Source organism: Halichoerus grypus, chromosome 2 (assembly GCF_964656455.1).
Source record: "Halichoerus grypus chromosome 2, mHalGry1.hap1.1, whole genome shotgun sequence".
NCBI classification, from domain to species: domain Eukaryota; kingdom Metazoa; phylum Chordata; class Mammalia; order Carnivora; family Phocidae; genus Halichoerus; species Halichoerus grypus.
This window is the reverse complement of record NC_135713.1, coordinates 172,496,725-172,516,249: the sequence shown is the minus strand read 5'-3', so window position 1 is coordinate 172,516,249 and position 19,525 is coordinate 172,496,725. Positions and strand designations below refer to the sequence as shown.

General features: G+C 38.5%; 1 protein-coding gene across 3 annotated transcripts in view; it reads right to left on the bottom strand.

Annotated features, from left to right (window-relative positions):
• The window catches only part of TAF15 (TATA-box binding protein associated factor 15), a 29,656-nt gene extending 12,564 nt beyond the window's left edge, over positions 1–17,092 (bottom strand). The window contains exons 1-8 of one of the 3 annotated variants that reach the window (XM_078063764.1): positions 16,981–17,092; positions 9,948–9,987; positions 8,567–8,618; positions 8,396–8,480; positions 8,211–8,313; positions 4,661–4,854; positions 3,474–3,594; positions 2,175–2,219 (exon numbers count right to left, since the gene is read on the bottom strand). In XM_078063764.1, coding sequence (XP_077919890.1) covers positions 2,175–2,219; positions 3,474–3,594; positions 4,661–4,854; positions 8,211–8,313; positions 8,396–8,480; positions 8,567–8,618; positions 9,948–9,987; positions 16,981–16,987 — 647 coding nt within the window. In that variant the 5' untranslated portion in view covers positions 16,988–17,092. The remainder of the gene's footprint in view (positions 1–2,174; positions 2,220–3,473; positions 3,595–4,660; positions 4,855–8,210; positions 8,314–8,395; positions 8,481–8,566; positions 8,619–9,947; positions 9,988–16,980) is intronic. The other 2 variants (XM_078063766.1, XM_036094481.2) reach the window with 2 other exon arrangements.
• Positions 17,093–19,525: the final 2,433 nt, after the last annotated feature.

Genomic DNA, 19,525 nt, shown 5'->3' with positions numbered 1-19,525 from the left:
TAGCTAAAAATTAGAAAAGATTAGTTAAAAAACAAACAAACTGTGCTATGCTTGAATTTTCATAGTAAATCCAAAATACAATTTTTTTGGGTGTGAAGAAGACTAACATGAATTCCAAATGTAAATGACTCAATGGATTTAAATATCATTCTCAACAGTAGCTGTACTTATGTCTTATTTCCTCCCATGTCTTGTATGTGTGGTAAAAAGGCTCTCTGGATTCAACATTTACCCACATTTCAAGAAGCCAAGAATCTGTCATTCTAGAGCTACATGTCCAATATAGTATTCATTAGCCACACGTGGCTGTTGACCATTTCACATGTGGACAGTCTAAACTAAGATGTACTCGAAATATAAAATGCAAAATGGATTTCAAAGTCTTAGTATGAAAAACTCAATATACAATATTCAGTAATTTTATACTGATTATATGATAAAATATTTGGGGTATATTAGATTAAATAAAATATATTATTAATTTTACCTGTCTACGTTTTTTTAACGTGCCTACTACAAAATTTAAAATTACATATGTGGCTCACATTTGTGACCCATATTACATTTCTATTGGGCAGTGCTATTCTAGACTATCACCAGAACATATGTACAATTCAAATGGAGCTACTCAAAAACTCTTCTAAGACAGTCAAAATTCAAGATGACTTTTTTAGGTTTGAGATATTAAAGCCTGGAAAAAGCTACATAACTCGATGACTTAATCATGAAAAATGGTTATCTATAAAGTTCTGGCAATTTTGCAATGCATTCATCACAATGCTGAAGTTAAAAACACTGAGAGAACTTACGGCCTTAAGCTTCCAGTCCACTAAGAGGTCAGTGATCAATTTTAGATGACAATTAGAAATTCAATCTTTTTTGCTATAACTGCTTTTTCAAAGAAAAACATTGGTTCCTAAAGTCCCTATAATTTTCACACGTTTTTCTTCCATATTTGGAAAGCTAGCAGCTTCCTTTTGGTCTGTATTCTTCCTCCAGCCAAGCAATCATACGACTTGAGTTTAAGAATGTCCCATCCTTTACCACTTATCCCACCCTCACCCACAAACTATGCCCCTTCTTCTTTAAATAAAAACCTAACCAATGCCAGATATTCTTCAAACAGCCCTGAAAAGATCGTATTTTCAACCTTGATATAATTTTTTAAGTAAGATGATTAGAAACACAAATGGGAGTGTTGATGAAGACTAACAAAAAATGTCTGGATATTTTTGGTACTTAAATGTAAAACCAAGTGTGAAAAAAATATCCTGAAACTGGGCATTAAAACTCTAATTCAAAATACTTTACCCCTATAAATAAGCTAAAAAGCACATCTTGAGTAAGATATTGACATGTGAAAATTGTATGAACTTCAAATTTCCACACCCATAAATGAAGTTTTACTGGAACACAACCATATTTATTTATATATTGTCTATGGCTGCTTTGGTGCTACAAGGGCAGAGGTGAGCAGTTATAAAAGAAACCATATGGCCCAAAAAGCCTAAAATATTTACTACACGGCCTTTCACATAAAAAATTTACCAAACCAATATAATCATCATCATCCACATGGATTCCTAAAAAAGGCCTTTTGTGCATATCCCATTTATTGGCTGGGGGGAGGAGGCAGAGCAGGGTACAGATAGCAATTGGGCAAGATCCCCCTCCCCCAATCCTACCTTGAACCAGATCAGTATCATTTTGACCTAATATATAGTGGGTTTCTGCAAAACATAGTGTGTGAAGAGGTTCTAAGGCTAAATAAAACCATTTGAAAATCAAAAACTTTGGTCCAGATCAAGTATCTGGACCAAAAATCATATTGAAATATGATGCCAAGGAGGTTATAAAAGTTATTAAAAATGGGACTCTCAAGATGGTTAAGGTATGGAGCTCCCCTGTTTTATTAGGAGATTCACTCAAGGTCCTTTCAAATCTCTAAGATGAGTCATCTCTCAAAGATGAAAACACATTTTTAAAGATTTCCCTACCCTCCTCCTCTTAAAAAGTGGGATTCTATCATTCTCACACATTGTCACAGTTTAATAAGTAATGTATAGGATATAACTTCCTTATGAAGAAAATGAAACCTACGATATACTATAAAACATACAGTATTCCAAAGAAGCCAATTATCTAAAACATATTAACTGGAAAATTAAATATACCTGTTGGCTATCTTGTTTGGGATTCTGTTTGAGATGGGAAGGAGGCTATTAGGTAGAAAGTAAGCACCATGTCACTTTACATTGTTCATTTATATCCACATGATGGCAGGCTGCTCACTTTGATAATGAAGAGCATACAATAATATATTTATATATTGTAAACTGACTTTGCTACCAATCGAAAGACTTAATGTTCAGTCTTATAAAAGTTCATCAAATATGGTTAGGCTTTAGTTTTGCCCTAATATCGAAGTACTGTACACTAAACACAGAGAAATACAAGTCGGTGATCAAATTCCTGGCTCAGTTGAAGAAATAACAGCGCTGTATGTAACTAGTTTTGTTTCTCAAGTCACCTCAGGGAACAAAGAGCCCCTAAGGAGCAGAAGAGTAAACTGGTACTGGTATGTTATTAAGTTAACAGGCCACTAACAATTCCAATTCCCAAGGAACACAAATTATCTTTTAAGCCTGTGTATTTTACACATAAATTTGCAACCTGCAAACCTCAACTGAGGACAACAAATGTCAGTTATTTTTTCATTCTTGTTTTTAGGGCCAAAGTGCTATATTTACAGATATATTTAAAAGTAATTTTATAACCAGCTTTCTTAACATATGCCAAAATTAAGTACCAAAACCTGATAATACTAGCAATGGGGAAAAGAAAGGTTGAATTAAAAAGTAATCTTTTCCACAGCTTAGTCTGAACAAAATATGCAATGATAGGAGATGTTGCACTAATTATTTCAATAATTATTTACTTAAGAAGGAAGACCCAATAGTTAAATTACATAAAATCTTTCTCATTTGCCATCCCCACCTTTATATACTCTGCTATCGCCTCCTAATATTTTCCCTTCCCAAGGGGATTCAAGATTAAGGAATAGCCTCTCTGCACTCCAATCTAAAATTAACTTACCTTTTATGTTTTACATATAATATACTTGGATTTCTCAGAGTCATCTTTTAAAGGAGTTTAGACTCTATAGCTCTGGCAGGAAAAACATAGTTAAGTGGTTTAATCACAACCATAATAGGGGAATTTTCTCCACTGGTGTTTAATATACACCACATAAACTAACTGCTAACATAGCCTATTCTGAGGTAATTTACTGACATCTTAAGACTGAAAATAAATTTTGAATTTCTGCCTTCTTCCCTACAACATAATCTATTTAAGCCTCTTACCTAAATCAGATGCTGGAATCAAACCAGCTAAGTAAAACAACAAAAACTTTTTTAAAATTAAAAAAAGAGATAGAGAAGAAATGTAGACACCTATACCTAAATACTTACCTTGATCCTGTCATAGGACCTCTTCCATCCTTGTCATATCCCCCACGCCCTCTACCTCCTCCCTGTGACCCGCCATATCCTCTATTATCTTCTCCATACCTACTCACATCACGACGGTCATCTACAAAAAAAAAAAAAAAAAAAAAAGGAAAGAATATATACGTGAATAAATAACCATTGTCATTTCTGATAAAGGCTTCCCATAATATAAACTTAAATGGCTCTTTGGCTCACACATTATGTCCTTTGGAAAATGGCACATGTACACTCAATGTGAACTCAAATGCAAGTTATCATAAAACTATCTGGAATTAAATATGTTTGAGAATTATATCTGTGTCAAATTCCACTCTGCTATAGTCAGAAAGCAAAATGGTGACATGGATATAACCATTTGATGTGATGGTGATAAAGAATAGTTTGAGTTACAGTACAATATTAGGTACAGAATCTTAGTAATTAGATGAAAAGCATAACCCTAATCTTACAAGTTATTTCTTTACCTCAAAAATACTTAAATGTAAATCAAGCATGGACAAGAAATAACTGGATTTTCAAACTGAGACATATTTAGTGACTATATTCACTGAAGATATTCAGTGAATGGGCTTCCACGTTTACTCATTCACTTATTCATTCATTCAATTATTCAACAAATATTTATTAAGCACTTACTATGACCCAGGCCCTATACTAGGCAATGGAGAGTATAAATGAGTAAAACAAGACTTGTGCCCTTGAAGTATTCATGTCCATGGCACAGACCGATTCCTAAGTATCAGTAGTATATTCCAAATGCTATAAGAGAACAAGTGAAAGAATGGCTAGTCCTTCTTAGATGAAGTGAAAAGGCTAAAATAGGATCATAAATTCCCTAAATCAAGTATACCAACACTATCAATACAACTGGCAGCAGCAGCATTGTCAAATGATCAGAGTTAAGTGACACAACAAAGGAAATTCATGTCATCAGCCATCAAAAAGTCACATGACCATTTGGGAGTCTGAGAAGTTCAGAAACAGAAGTCTAATAAACTAGCTTTGATGGCCATGAGAGAGAAGCATGTATATTCAAGGTCACTCTGAATGTTTACAAACAGTTGAAATCCTACACAGGTCTTTTAATCTAAAACTCAATATAATTCTATGAGGGGAAAAAATAAAAATAATAGGTCAATATATCATACCTTGTGTGTGGTGGCTGTAATTCTCCCTTTGTGAATGGTAGGGCTGTTGATTTTGATTATAGGAATCATGCTGCTGACCATAATTTGACTGCTCATCATATGAACCTTGATGTTGATCATAGCCTGACTGTTGGTCATACGACTCTTGTTGACCATAGTCTGACTGGTCATATGAAGGCGCTCTTCCACCTTGGCTAAACAGAAATCAAGAATTTGAAATTTTATAGAAGGATTATGTTCACTGTAGTAAATTGACTGAGACTGAGAGGCCTGACCAGGTAGACCTCAACCATATTTAATACTACTTACTTTTTTTTTTTTTTAAGATTTATTTATTTGCTAGAGAGAGAGTAAAAGAAAGAGAGAGAATGCAGAGGGGAGGGGCAGAGGAAGAGAATCTCAAGCAGACTTCCCCCAGTGAGCACGGAGCCCCAAGCCCAACACAGGGCTCGATCCCATGACCCTGAGATTATGACCTGAGCCGAAATCTAGAGTCGGATGCTTAACTGACTGAGCCATCCAGACAGCCCTACTACCACTTTCTGGTGCAAATCATTTAGTTATTTTATCTACAAAATCTCCTTATCAGCAATGGAATGACCTTCAAACAATTCACTATCACTGAAGAGGTGCCACATTATGAGAAAAACCACACACACCTTTGAAAACATTAGTGAAACAAAAAGTCACTATGGCTTTTACCATCCCCTTGAACTTAAAAAAAAAATTAAAGGTGCCACAAAATACACTAATATGTCTCATTCTTTAACAAATATATCACAACCAGTGCTGGGTCTTCTTTCTTTTTAAAGATTTTATTTATTGGGGCACCTGGGTGGCTCAGTCGTTAAGCGTCTGCCTTCGGTTCAGGTCATGATCCCAGGGTCCTGGGATCGAGCCCCACATTGGGCTCCCTGCTCCACGGGAAGCCTGCTTCACCCTCCCCCGCCTCCCCTGCTTGTGTTCCTTCTCTCGCTGTGTCTCTGTCAAATAAATCAATAAAATCTTTAAAAAAAAAAAAAAAGATTTTATTTATTTATTTGAGAGAAGAGGGAGAGAGGGAACACGAGATGGGGGAGAGGGAGGAGAAGGAGACTCCCTGACAAGCAGGGAGCCTGATACGGGGTTCGATCCCAGGACCCTGGGATCATGACCTGAGCCGAAGGCAGACGCTTAACCGACTAAGCCACCCAAGTGCCCCAAGTGCTGAGTCTTTTTAACAGTTACATTAAAAGGCTCTCTACTACTTAATTTTAACAATGTTATCTCATAATATTTGGGGTACTATTTTCTTTCTTATTTTTTTTTTAAAGATTTTATTTTTTTGACAGAGAGAGACACAGTGAAAGAGGGAACACAAGCAGGGGGAGTGGTAGAGGGAGAACAAGGCTTCCCGCTGAGTGGGGAGCCCAATGTAGGGCTCAATCCCAGGACCCTGGGATCATGACCTGAGCCAAAGGCAGACAGACGCCCAACCAACTGAGCCACCCAGGCACCCCAGGGTACTATTTTCTTATAATTATCTTTAGAACCTATAGTACATTCCCCTAAATATCTTCAAAGATAAATTTCAGAAAACAGTAAGGGGCGCCTAGCTGGCTTAGGTGGAGCATGCGCCTTTGATCTCAGAGTTGTGGGTTTAGAGATTACTTAAAAAACAGGATCTTACAAAAAAAAGAAAAAAATAGTAAATCGGATTTTTAGAGGAAGGAACTTGCTTTGTGATGCCATTTTTTATCTGAAACTAGTCTACCAAAAAGTGAGACTGCTTTATTATCTCTGGCAATTCAAAAAGAAATTTCTAAGTATGTTCTAAGCAATATGACTATTAATTACCTGTTCTCAGGATGGGAATGTTGAAAGGAATATTTAATTGGATTTGAGTTCTAATGTTTTAAAAAGGGAACAAAAAGTCTCATAACTTAATAGTCACACCTTATTCTCCATCAGATGACCAAAGCAATCTAATAAATAATAAAGATCAGTATGTTCCTCCAACTCCTTACCCAAAGCACATCACATCAAGAGTCAAAACTCTAGTGCTTCACTTTAAAATTGTTGTCAAAAAAAAATTAGGGGCAGCTGGGTGGCTCAGTCAGTTAAGCATCTCACGGTCATGGGATGGAGCCCCACGTTGGGCTCCACACTCAGCGGGGAGTCAGCTTGAGATTCTCTCCCTCTCTCTCTGCCCCTCCCCCCCACTTGCACACATGCACATGTGCTCTGTGTCTCAAATAAATTTTTACAAATTTAAAAATAATAAAATAATAAAAAGTTAAAATAAAAAAAATAAAATGGTTGTCAAACCAAATCTAACACTTTTCTTTGGTCTGCATTTATATCTCACGCTTCCAAAAATTCATCCTTATAAAAGGATTCTCCTAACTTTAAAACTAACCAACAGGACTTAAAGAGTTCTTCCTTCTACTATAACATGCTTTCTGAAAATTATTCTCTACATGTGTACTCCAGTTTCTACTTTTCAAAACACTCTCATATCTATAAGACTGACAATGTGACCTCACAAATCCTTCCCCAGTGGTTTTATTTAACCGAATTTCACTTAGAATAATTTTTTTCACTGCAGAAAGAATACTTGTGATCTCAGTTTTTGCGTAATTTTTTAGCTATGTAACTTAACAGGCTACATAATCTTATTTTCTCTTTACCTCTACAAACTGGGGACAATTACTGACACTCTCTCATAATGGCTAAGGATCAATTCGAGAATGCAAAAGCATTTCACAAAATGTAAAGCATAATTTAAAAAAATTAAGCTGCTATTATTAAAATTAGTAACAAGAACAAGCTCCACACATCTGAAACTTTAAAAAAACTATAAAAACAAAACAAAAAAGCTATAAAACCTGTAAACTTGTTGGTAAATATTCATCTACCTATGTTAACAAATAAAACATATTTTGAGTATCTGAAATGTGTGGATAGGTTTTGGCACTTTTTTAATATTTTTGTCCCTGAAAAGGTAATACATTAAAAAATGGCTAAAAAATAAAATGGAAATAAAAGCAAGCACTAAAAGTCTCCTTGCATAGCTAGGTTCTTATTTAATCTCAGGTATAAAGCAGAGCTCCAAATGTTTTTTTAACATTTAAATCATGTGCTGCAGGGTGCCTGGGTGGCTCTGTAGCTTAAGCATCTGCCTTCAGCTCAGGTCATGATCCCAGGGTCCTGGGATCGAGCCCTGCATCAGACTCCCTGCTGAGCAGGGAGTCTGCTTCTCCCTTTGCCCCTCCCTGCTACTCATGCTTGCTCACTTGCTCTCTCTCAAATAAATAAAATCTTTAAAAATAAATAAATCATTTGCATTCATACAGCTAAACAGTAATATTACAAATAACACATCATAAGAATCAAATGACAATGCTGACAATTTCCACATTCTTCCTAACACAGAACTATGAAATTCACCCTTCAAAACTTTTCTGAAAAAAAATGTGTAAAGCTAGGATTTGATGGTGAAATCTATTTAATACCCAAAGTGTTATTTCCATTACCCAACACAATCTCTGTGCTTTTACTGATTCCTTACCCTCCTGATGATTCCGTGTTTTGCGGTCCCTGGTTATTGTAAGACTGCTGGCCATATGAGCTCTGCTTTTGATTCTCATAACCACTGTAAGATTGTGAATAACCTAAAGATTGGATGGATATACCATTTAGTAAATGTTCTGATTTTTTTATTTCTAAAACAGCAAATTAACAAACCAGTCCAACCTGATTGGCTTTGTCCATAGCTGGAGTAGCCGCCATAGTTTTGTCCATATGAGGAATCAGTAGTTTGTCCATAGCCAGAATAGCTCTGAAATTTAGGTAAATACAAGTTTTATCACCTACTTAAGATAAAAATAAATATTTACAAAAAGCACAATTTATATTTTAACCTACTTGTGGTGCTTGTCCATAACCTTGGCTGCCTTGATTTCCATAGGAAGAATAACTGTAAAAGAAAAATGTACTCCTTGAAAGAGATGTGCTAGAATTTAAAAGCTTAAAAAAAACCCTATCTTCAACTTTCAAATCCATACAAGCTTCTCTTCTGAGAAATTGCCAATTTGCCTGTTTCTTAGAGTCTAAATTGAAAGGTGATGACCAAAGACTGTTAAGACATAAATGAAGTCACTCCCAGACCTCTTAAATACCAAACAAGCACCAAAAGTTTAGCTTTGACAATCTCACACAAATAAAACTTGAGTAGAACTAGAAAATCTCAAGAGAATTATACTTGGGTGTGGGGACTGACTACATGGAAGTAAGACCCATAATAAAAATGAAAAATAATTTTTTAAGTTAGCACTTTAATCAAATTAGCTATGTTTCGACAGATTAATTTCTTCCTACCATCTGCCCTAAATCTGCCTTTAATAATTATATTGTATCCCCGTAACACAGCACAGCCTGGCATATAGTTTGTTGACTGAATAAATGTACCTCCCTCAGATTTGAACCTTAGTTTTATAGCATGTAAATTCTAACAAGTCAGAAACAAACTTTCTGAATATATGCCCCCAAAAAAATATTTGGAAAAAAAAAAAAATTTTTATTATTCTAGAGCTATCAAGTGCTAACAGACTTTAACTTTATATATTTCACTGAATAAACATTTGCTAGTTGCCTATTATGAAGTTAGCACTACCCTATGAGAATAGAAAAGTCAAACCAGTTTTGTTTTCATGAAGCTTAAAACCTGAAGACAGAAGATACCTGAGATGCTATTCTGAATATCTCACATTGAGCTGCAAACGTTTATAGTGTAAGTTAAAGGCTGTGTTTCTGGCAAGTAAGAGAACCCTACTGCATGTCTTCAGTCACATAAAAACAGACTTTTCTTTTTATTATAAGGAGTGTTTTTAAAATGCTAAGCATTTCTAATATAGTGCTTAAAGAAAATCCGCTCTGAAAAAAAATAGCATATTACATACAATCAAAAATTTAAATGCTTTCTCTAAGAACCTGTTATATAGTTCAATTGTCTAAATCCTTTTAATAGTTTCATTTAAAAAAATTCTTAAAGAAAACCTTTAAAATACCTATGAGATTTGTCTTAATCTCTAGGGGGCATCTGTATTTACTGATTCAAGCAGGCTTTTTAAAAAAAAGAAAAAATGTTTCAGTATGTATGTACACAGGCCTTTCCCCCTTGACAAGCTAACATTTAACTCTAAGAAATCCAGATACCAAATCTCAAAAGGAACGCTTGACTCAATTCATCTTTTTTTCCCTCAGTTCTACTCTTACATGGTATCATTAAAATGTATGTATACTTTACCTTTGCTGCTCACCCCCAGACTGACCGTAAGTTCCAGAATCTAAAACACATAAAAAGAATTTTAAATCTTATTTAAAATTATGCTTCCCTCAAAGGCTGACTTTAGCTTTTAAAGATGGAATGCAGTAAGAAAGTGTAATAAAAACTACCTACAGAAAAAAAAAACTAGTTAAAATTCTGTGCAAGGATTTGTTTACAGTAACTACGTCTTTGAAAAACAACTACTTTACAAATGTGTCCTGATGGTCACAAGAACCAAGTGAACAACCATAAAACAAGCAGTGAAAAATCCATCTTTTTAACAAAAACTCAAGTTATCTTTACATACAAAAAGGCATCTATTGAAACTAATCAAGACTAAAAGGGGGGGGTGAGACATACACTCTGACAAGATAAACCCCCAGGATTACACTGACTTGCAAATCCTCACCAGCCCAACATACACACCATTCCCCTGTACTGGACCGCTCTGGCCATCAGCAGCAACAAACAGATCTCTGAAGACTTTGGTAAAAGCATCTAAGTTAGTTGTTTATCTCCAACTTTACCAAGGTTTCAGAGACTTGGCCAATCGGCATACCAACTCAGCAAGACCTACTTCCAGCTTCCTTTTCGGCAATAAAAACTACCAAGGAAGGCATGAATTAAATAACGTCAAAAAAACTTTTTTAGGGGTGCCTGGGTAGCTCAGTCGTTAAGCGTCGGCCTTCGGTTCAGGTCATGATCTCGGGGGTCCTGGGATGGAGCCCCGCATCGGGCTCCCTGCCCAGCAGGAAGCCTGCTTCTCCCTCTCCCACTCCCCCTGCTTGTGTTCCTTCTCTCGCTTTGTCTCTCTCTGTCAAATAAATAAATAAAATCTTTTTTAAAAAAAATTTTTTTTTTAAACTCTGAGCTTTTCTCAACACCTCAAAACATCAGTTATATCAAAAACTTTTGAAGAGGCTCTATCCTTTGGGTTTCTACTCAGAGTCAAAGTTTATTAGTGATGAATAAGAGTAATATTATACGAAATATTCTTTCAACTGCAAAAAATAACTCCATCTGAAACAGCTGACCATTAGGCCCAATCTCATCCAACATGAAACAAAATCATTTGCTGTCAAACAGTTCTGAAAACCCACCAGAAATCAAATTAGTGACATTTGCATTCAATTCACATAAAGCTACAATATAAAAACATCGCCATTGGCAGTATAAGTAGATAACATCAGATTTGCCACTTTTCTGCAGCAGAGATCTACAATCAGACTGAACAAGATTTTTTTAAATCCTTAATCGTTAAGAATATTGAATGAAATCCTGACAAACTACTTCTATGAATGTGAAGAACATAAGGCTAAGATGAAGAAAAAATTGTGTATCACTACCACACCCATGAAAAAATGACCATAGATCTATCGCTAATAACCAAATAAAATATGAAAAGCACACAGAATCTAATTGGACCACAAAGAGATTAGATACATCTACCAAATGAGAAAGGAAATTAGCTTCAACTAAATCAGAAACTGAAAAGGATTATGAAGGGGGGGGGGAATGTATGAGTAAAACTTAAAGTATCCTGAGGATAAATGAAGATTTCGCTTCAATTATATCCCAAGGCATGGATGAGGGTTCTTCCACTGAGAGTGGAGTCTAAGACCTGCTTATTTCCCTTTCGCTCAAGCAAAATTATAGACGTACACAGCATATAGGTCATGTGACCCTGGCTCAAATCTATATGAGAGTCCATAACTTAACCCAGTCACTTTGGTTCTCTGAAATTATAAATCTTTAGTTGGCTGACATTAAAACTCTAGAAGATATAATATTGACCAATAAGTACGGCCCTTAGTATAAATATATTTAAGTGAGAAAGTACAAATGTTTTATATTCATTAGAGAAAATCAGTTTGTAAATGTTATTTATGGCATTTCAAACTACTGGTCATTATGAGTACTTGACACTTGAGCCTTGTCTGAATCCATGATTTAGAAATGCTTTCATTTCCAAGTGTATAGGGTTTTGATTCTGTTGTTTTCTAATTACATTCCATTGCAGTCAGAAAAGGTATTTTCTCTATTATTCCTGGTACTTATTAGGATTTGCTGTTTTTTGCTTTTCCCCTTGGTAAATATTTTACTTGCATAAACACCCCTTATGTGCTTGAAAAGAACTGTGTATTTTTTTTTTTTTAAGATTTTACTTATTTATTTGACAGAGACACAGCGAGAGAGGGAACACAAGCAGGGGGAGTGGGAGAGGGAATAGCAGGCTTCCCGCTGGGGGCAGGGAGCCTGATGCGGGGCTCGATCCCAGGACCCTGGGATCATGACCTGAGCCGAAGGCCGACACTTAACGACTGAGCCACCCAGGCACCCCAGAACTGTGCATTTCCTAAATGTTGAGTAAATTCTGTAAGTCTAGATGATAACTTGGTTATACCATTCATACTCCAACATTTGGTCTGCCCCATCTATTAATCACACAGAAAGGTGTGCTTAAAAAAACTCCATTTGACCAGACTTGTCAATTATATTTTTTTGGTTTCTATATTCTGAGGCTATTTTGTTAGGCACATAAAAGTACAGATTTATATATTCATGATGAATCCTCTTTTAACATTACATTATGATTAAAAATGTCCAAACTTTATTTTGACTGGTAACAACTAAACAATCAATCTTGCTTTCGGTTGGTGTTTGTCCGGTTCATCTTTTTCTATCTCTATATACGTCCAACATTTCTTAATCTTATGTTTCAGGTATCTAATTTCTGAACAACACAGAGATAATTTCTTTTCCCAATGTGAAACTATTTCAATTGGCGTTTTCGTATTTTTACTTTTCACTTATTCCTATACGCCTATATTAGATTTTTCTACTTACTAGGGTTTTTTTCTTTTAACCCCTTTTCTGCCTCCTACTGGATTTTCTTTACTCCCTTTTCCCCTATTGCTTTAGTAGTAAAACATTCAATTTTTGTTCTTTTTGCTTCCATTTTTTAACTTCCAAATGTAATCACTTTAATCTTCAATGTTCCATACTGTTAGTATTTGCTTTTTATTTACTGTGTTTGCTCCTTCTATTGTTTTTTGCATCCTATCTCTCCTTTCTGGATTTACATTTTTTAGTTCTTTTGGCAAAGGCCTAAAAGTGGTACTCTTAATCTTTAGACTCGATATCATTTCATTATTTTCCAGCTTCTTAGAATTTTTAAGTCTACCAATCTTACCATTTCCCTGTTTTCCTCTGGTAAGTAATCGGTATTTCATAATCTGCAGTTTCACATCAATGTATCTAGGATGAATTGAACATGGTATCTCATGTTTGAAACTACTGTTTTTTGATCCAAAATATTCATCAATCTTGGAAAAATCTCAACTATAATCCTGATTCCTCCCACATTTTCTTAGGAGACATATTATATACATATTAGATGTATGACAGGACTTCTCCATCTGTTTCTAAATCTTGCTTTTCATCTCCTGAATTGAATTGTGGGTAATTGTATCTGTCTTCCACTTCACTAATTACTTCTTCTGCTAGGTCTGCAATTCAACTTAACCACTGTTTCTATCTCATACTAGGTTCTTTTTAAATCTATATGGCCTTTCTTCGTAACATCTTGGTCTTAGGGTTGATTCCTTCCTTTAGGTTTTTAGTAATTTCAAACTTATTTGCTTTCAGATTACCTATTAGGGGTTCTAACCCCATTTGTCACAAACTCTCATTTTGGTGAACTGTCTCCTCGAGTTCTACAATTTTTTAATGTGAATCTACCTTTTGCAAGGCCTATTTTTTCTAGAAGATTCCTGTGACCTAGGCTGTGAAATTTCCTCCAGAAAAGGTTGTTCATTTGTTTCTACCAGGAGCCCCAAGGTTATTACCAGCCCAGAACCAATTTTTATGTTAATTTCTTGGCTTAAGTTTTCCTGGACCCCCATAATTAGCCTAAATGTACACCCAAATTGTATGAAGCAGTTCCCAGGTTACAAATTCTCAGGACAGACCTACCTCACTCAGGGCCCAAGCTTCCTTGTTATCTGTTATGCTGATACAAAGGTTTTTTTCTAGTTCACTTTTTCACTAAAGACAATCTTTCAAACATCTAGGTTTTTTGCTTTTTTTTTTTTTTTAAGATTTTATTTATTTATTTGACAGAGACAGACACTGCGAGAGAGGGAACACAAGCAGGGGGAGTGGGAGAGGGAGAAGCAGGCCTCCCGCAGAGCAGGGAGCCCCATGCAGTACTAGATCCCAGGACCCTGGGATCATGACCTGAGCCGAAGGCAGACGCGTAACAGCTGAGCCACCAAGGCGCCCCAAACATCTAGGTTTTATATAAGGTCTCAGTTCCCATTATCTGGCTCTAATAGTCTCAAGGCTTCATCTCCTTGGGTACTTGGGTAATAAAACCCAAGTCTCGGGGCACCTGGGTGGCTCAGTTAAGTGTGTGCCTTCAGCAGGGGGCCTTGATCCCAGAGTCCTGGGAATGAGCTCCAAGTCAGGCTCCCTGCTCAGCAGGGGGCCTACTTCTCCCTCTGCCCCACCAACCCCTGCTTGTCCTCTCTCAAATAAAATCTTAAAAAACAAACAAAAACCCCAAGTCTCTAAATGATGAGACCTATACCTGCCTCTTCAGGGCAACTGTCAAGCTAGCTCTATGCTGGCTTCTACTTCATTTCTGGCAGTTAGGTCTTGCCCTTTTTTTGTAAATTCTTGCATTTCTGGTGTTCGTAGATAGAGGATTTTCAATTTATTTTGGTCTGCAATATTGCCAAAATGAGAAGTATCTTAACTTTAATTTTTGTATGTATAACTGATACGTTTGATTCTAACTTGAAGGTGTCAGATAATTCACATTTGTAAACAATATTCGAATGAGTTTGATTTAAAATATTTACAATTTTTACTTATTTATTGACTATGTAAGCACTTATATTTTATTAAGTTTATAAGTCTGCTTTATCAGGCATCTGGAGTGGTTGAGTTTGGAATGTTTAAAGGATTTAACTAAACTTAATGCAATCAGCTGTTTAGGGGGGTTTACTGTTAATTTATTAATTGAAACATTCACCAAAAAACAAGTCAAAAGCATACTATTTTTATACAAAATCAAAAATATTTTTATACACATTTTACAAAATGTATAAACAGCATATAACAACACTAAGTAGAACTTAAAAGATTCTCGCTTTAATGGACTTAATTTAGAAACAATTTTTATATAAAGTTCTTTTCACATGTCTAAGCCAATCTTGATATTTAAAAAACTTAACTTACAAAGTGACAAATTAATCTAGTGTCTTGGTACTTTGAAGACCAGTACTAATGGATAAACCAGCTCACACACTAATATGACACACTGAAAATCCTGGATTTTACAGATGGTAACCTCTAAAATTTAATCTTCCATAAAAGCTACGCAGTCCTATAAGACTAGCCATTGTTTCACACCAATAAAGATGTTAAAATTCAAGACAACGCCAATAGTTTTTAATGTCCATTGAAACGGTAAATCTCCCCATGAGGGTAGGAGAATCTAAACCATGGATGGGTTACACACCTCCTAAGGACATACTTCTACATACTTCTGTGGAGCTTTACCAGACTTCATTCCAAATTATGCACCTGGTAAAAGATGTACCAATGTCTACTTGGAGTAAGAAATTATTTTTCCTTGGAGCAAGGATTAAATACTGAAAGAAGCAAGAGAGAAATCCTGTGCAGTTAACAGCCTCTTCCGTCAGGTAGGTGCCCCGTTCCACAAAAGCTCAATATTCAGACTTAATATTAAGGTTAATCTAAGGAAGGTTTATTATTCTCCTGTCCAGCCAGTCTTGTTACTTTGGCCTCATCTCAGCCTGCTACTTGCTTTTTGTCACACATTTCCATCCTTCTGCAAGAATGCACTGGGGGGGGGGGGGTTGTGTTTGTTTTTTAAGTACCAACTCCCTTAAAAAATGTGAAAGACTGTGCCAGCCATCACTTTGATCCCCATCATATGGCTTCAAGGAAATGTTCTGCTTTTTCACATGAAACGTGATCTCTCATGTTTTCTAGAAAGTGGACAGCTGGGTCTTTGCAGCCTGTGAGGGACCCACAACAGAGGACCTTGCGTGGTTAGCTAGGACTGCTAAATCTAGAGAACATTCGTGTTCCAGACTTTATATTCGGGTTTATTAGCAGGACCTAAACTGACTGTCCTAAAGAGATTGATGCCTTTTTTTTCCCCCTCTTCCACACAAGGGAGGGGGTGGAGGTGTCGGTCACTTTAAATGTTTGGTGTAAGACTGCCTTTCCTTCGGCCTGTATACTTTAAGGTAAATGCCACATGTACCTACAGAAGTCTATCCAGAATAGAAAAGGCTCATTTTCAGGGCTCTTGCAGGAGATGAACTGGAGAAGGGAGAAAAATGAGAGGAGGCTGAGGAGGAAGCTGAATTATATGCAAACACCCCCATTCGAATCCGGGTGGTGACGGTAGAGGGAATGACGGTAAGTAGGGTTTCGTGCAAGGCAACGTCCTTTGACAGGGCTCCCAGAGCGTCAAGACCCCCACCTGATGAATGGGTGAGTCAGGAAGGCCCAGCTCCACTTCACAGATGGGGAAACTGAGGTACGAGGCGGCGAGACGAGTGGCCCGAGGCCTCGCTGAAAGATCTGAGGCGGAGCGGAGAACCAGAAGCACCGATTCTCTCAGCGGATGCTCTAATCACGGGCTCCCCCCGCCCCCGTGATGGCGTAGACGGCCTCCGCCCCCCCCCCCAACTCACACACCCTCCCCGGGAGCGGCACGTCTCCTCAGGTTCCAAGGACAGGGTCAAGAAACAGGGGGCCCGAAGCACTCCCGCCGAGATTTGCAGACGGAGAGCGTTGGGAGCGTGCGTCCCTTCAGTCCAACATGGCGGCTGCCGCGGCCGCCCCCCCCCCCCCAGCCTCCCTCAGGGCCGGAGGCTCTCCCTCGGGGCCCTCCGGTGGGCGGGAAGACGGCCCAACCCCGCCAGGCCCCTTCTCGCCGCTGCCGCTGCTCGCTGAAGGAGTCACCTACCCGACATGACTAACGGCCGCAGCGCGGAGCCCCCAGAGCCCGCCGAGAACAAGGGATACGAGAGCCAAGCGGCGCGGCGGCCGGAGCTGTACTGAGGGCGGCGCGGCGGGCTGAGCCCGACTGCGGGGCCTCGGCAGCCAATCAGAGGACAGTGGGCGGTACCACCGCGCCACGGCGCGAGGGGTGGTTCCTGTACGAGTACCAGCCTCTGAAACCTGAAGTCTTCAGAACCCCTCTCTGTTCTCCCCTCCGCGAACGGTACCATTATTGAGAGGGAATCGAGAGGAGAAAGTACCAATGCCGCCATTAGCATGGGGGAGGAAGCTGAGCCTACTTTCTCGGTCCCAATTACAGTCCTATTTCTGACTCTTATCGTGTCTGATAGAATTCAAGGTTAGGAAGCGAAAGAGGGGAGGCCTTATAAACACAGACCATTTGGTTAGAAAAGGCCTTTCTTCCCCTAAGATTTAGAGTGGTATGCCCTAGTTCGCTCAGCTTTGGTTGCAGACAGCTGAAGCCATCTGGGGGCGTTGGGTGTCGCCGAGCTCGGGGACAGAAAGTCGTGATCGCCTCCCGGTCTAACTATCTTGTCAAGTAAAACAGAGACTACAAGGTGATACTGGAACAAACGTATGCATTAAAACGAAACCACACACAAACCCGGCCTTGAGAATATAGTGGGTGGGAGGTCGAGCTTCGGTTTTAAGTGCTGTTGTAATGGCCAACTCTAATTATCAGGCACCTTACATCATCTCATTTAATTCTCACAACACACTGATGAAATATTATCCCGACGTTACGGGCGTGATTATTCATTTGCCCTAGGTCGCACAACTAGTAAATGGCCAACGTGGAATTCGAATCCTAGTAACCAGATACCAACCATTGCCTGTGGGGTTTAACCCTTATGCTGCATTGCCTAGTGGGGGCTGGAGCTCTAGAGGATGAAATGAGGCTGTGAAAGCTCAGAGAGCACACAAGGACATTTTGCCCGATGGCAATGCAACATCTGAGTCAAGCCAGAGACCAAGTGAAGTGGGGAAAGGGCTTTCGACTGGTTGTAAAACAAGTAATTCTGTATTTTGGAGTTTACCCTCCAGGGGAGAACGGTAGATGAGGCCAGAAAAGTAGAGGGCTAAATAGTCCATACCTTGTAAAATACACTGCATTAGGGTTTGTGCTTTATCTTGAGGGCACTGGGAAGCCAGAGGATTTTAAAGGAAGGTCACATTTGCATCTTCAGGCTGCAGTATGAAGAATGTATGGAGATGAGAGGTGCCTAAAAGCAGGGAGACCAATTTGGTGGCCAATGCAATCATTCTGGTGAGAGATCACAGTGGCCTGGACTTAGGTTGGAGCTGTGAAGTCAGAGGTAAGTGAAGAGATCCCTGAGATACTTCCGTGGTAGACTGGGCAAGATGGAGTGACCAATTTGGAAGGGAGGAGCTAAGGAAGAGTGAGAAGTGAATTCTGAGTTTCCCACTTAGAGAAGTGGTCAGATAGTGGTATCATTCCCTGTGGTAGGGAACAGGAGGAGGAACAAGTTGGGGTGGAGGTAGAGAGATACGTTCAGAATTAACACCTTCAGGTCAGAAAAAAGACATGAGGTCATCTCTCTTCGTTATACTATGAGTAATTGTACACTCAACTCTAGATATCGAGGGTCATGGAGCTCTCTGGATAAGTCCAAACAAGCAAGGTTAAAGGAATAAAAACTCCTTCGTGACTAAAAATGATTCAGCCGATCAGTATGAACATTGAGGAAGGCAACCCAGAGGAGGAGATGATGGGCATGTGCAATCGCAGGAGAGAATTGGGTTAGGGATGGGGGAAACTTCTAGATTGTTCTTCCTATTTTTTTATTTATTTTACAATTGGGTGTACAATTAAGATGGAAATACAAAAAGTGTTGCTCATCATTGCCCCCCTTAAGTTTGTACCATCAATTCATTCATTCACGCATGCATGCATTCTTCATTCAACTGCCATCTCCTGAGTTCTACTCCATGTCAGGCCCTGGAAGGCCTGGAGGTAGAGAAATAGGAATTTTGATGGCCCCTGCCCTCCAGGAGCTGCAGTCTCACAAAAGGGGCAGTACAAACCTTTAATTCCAATGACTACTGAATGTGCTAGAATGGGAGGATGCAGAGGGCGCTCTGAAAACAGAGTAAAAGCACCTAGCTCACATGAAGGGTAGACGGGGTATTAACGAAGGCTTCCTGAAGGAAATACCTCCTAAACTGAATTTTGAAGAAAAAACAGGAATTAGGCCCAGGATGTATATCAGGCAGAAAGGGCTGTATTTGCAAAGACTACGAGAGAGCCAAGTGCCAGGAATTGCAAGTGGTTCTGGCTGGCTGGTCTGTGGACGTGCAGGGGTGGACAGTGGTGATAAATGATGAGTGAAAGAGGTACACAGAGGCCACATCTTGAAGAACCTGTGGGCCTGGCAGAGGAGTTTGGATACTAAATCAAAAACAATAGGGAAGGGGCGCCTGGCTGGCTCAATCCAAAGAGCATGTGACTCTTGATCTCGGGGTAGTGA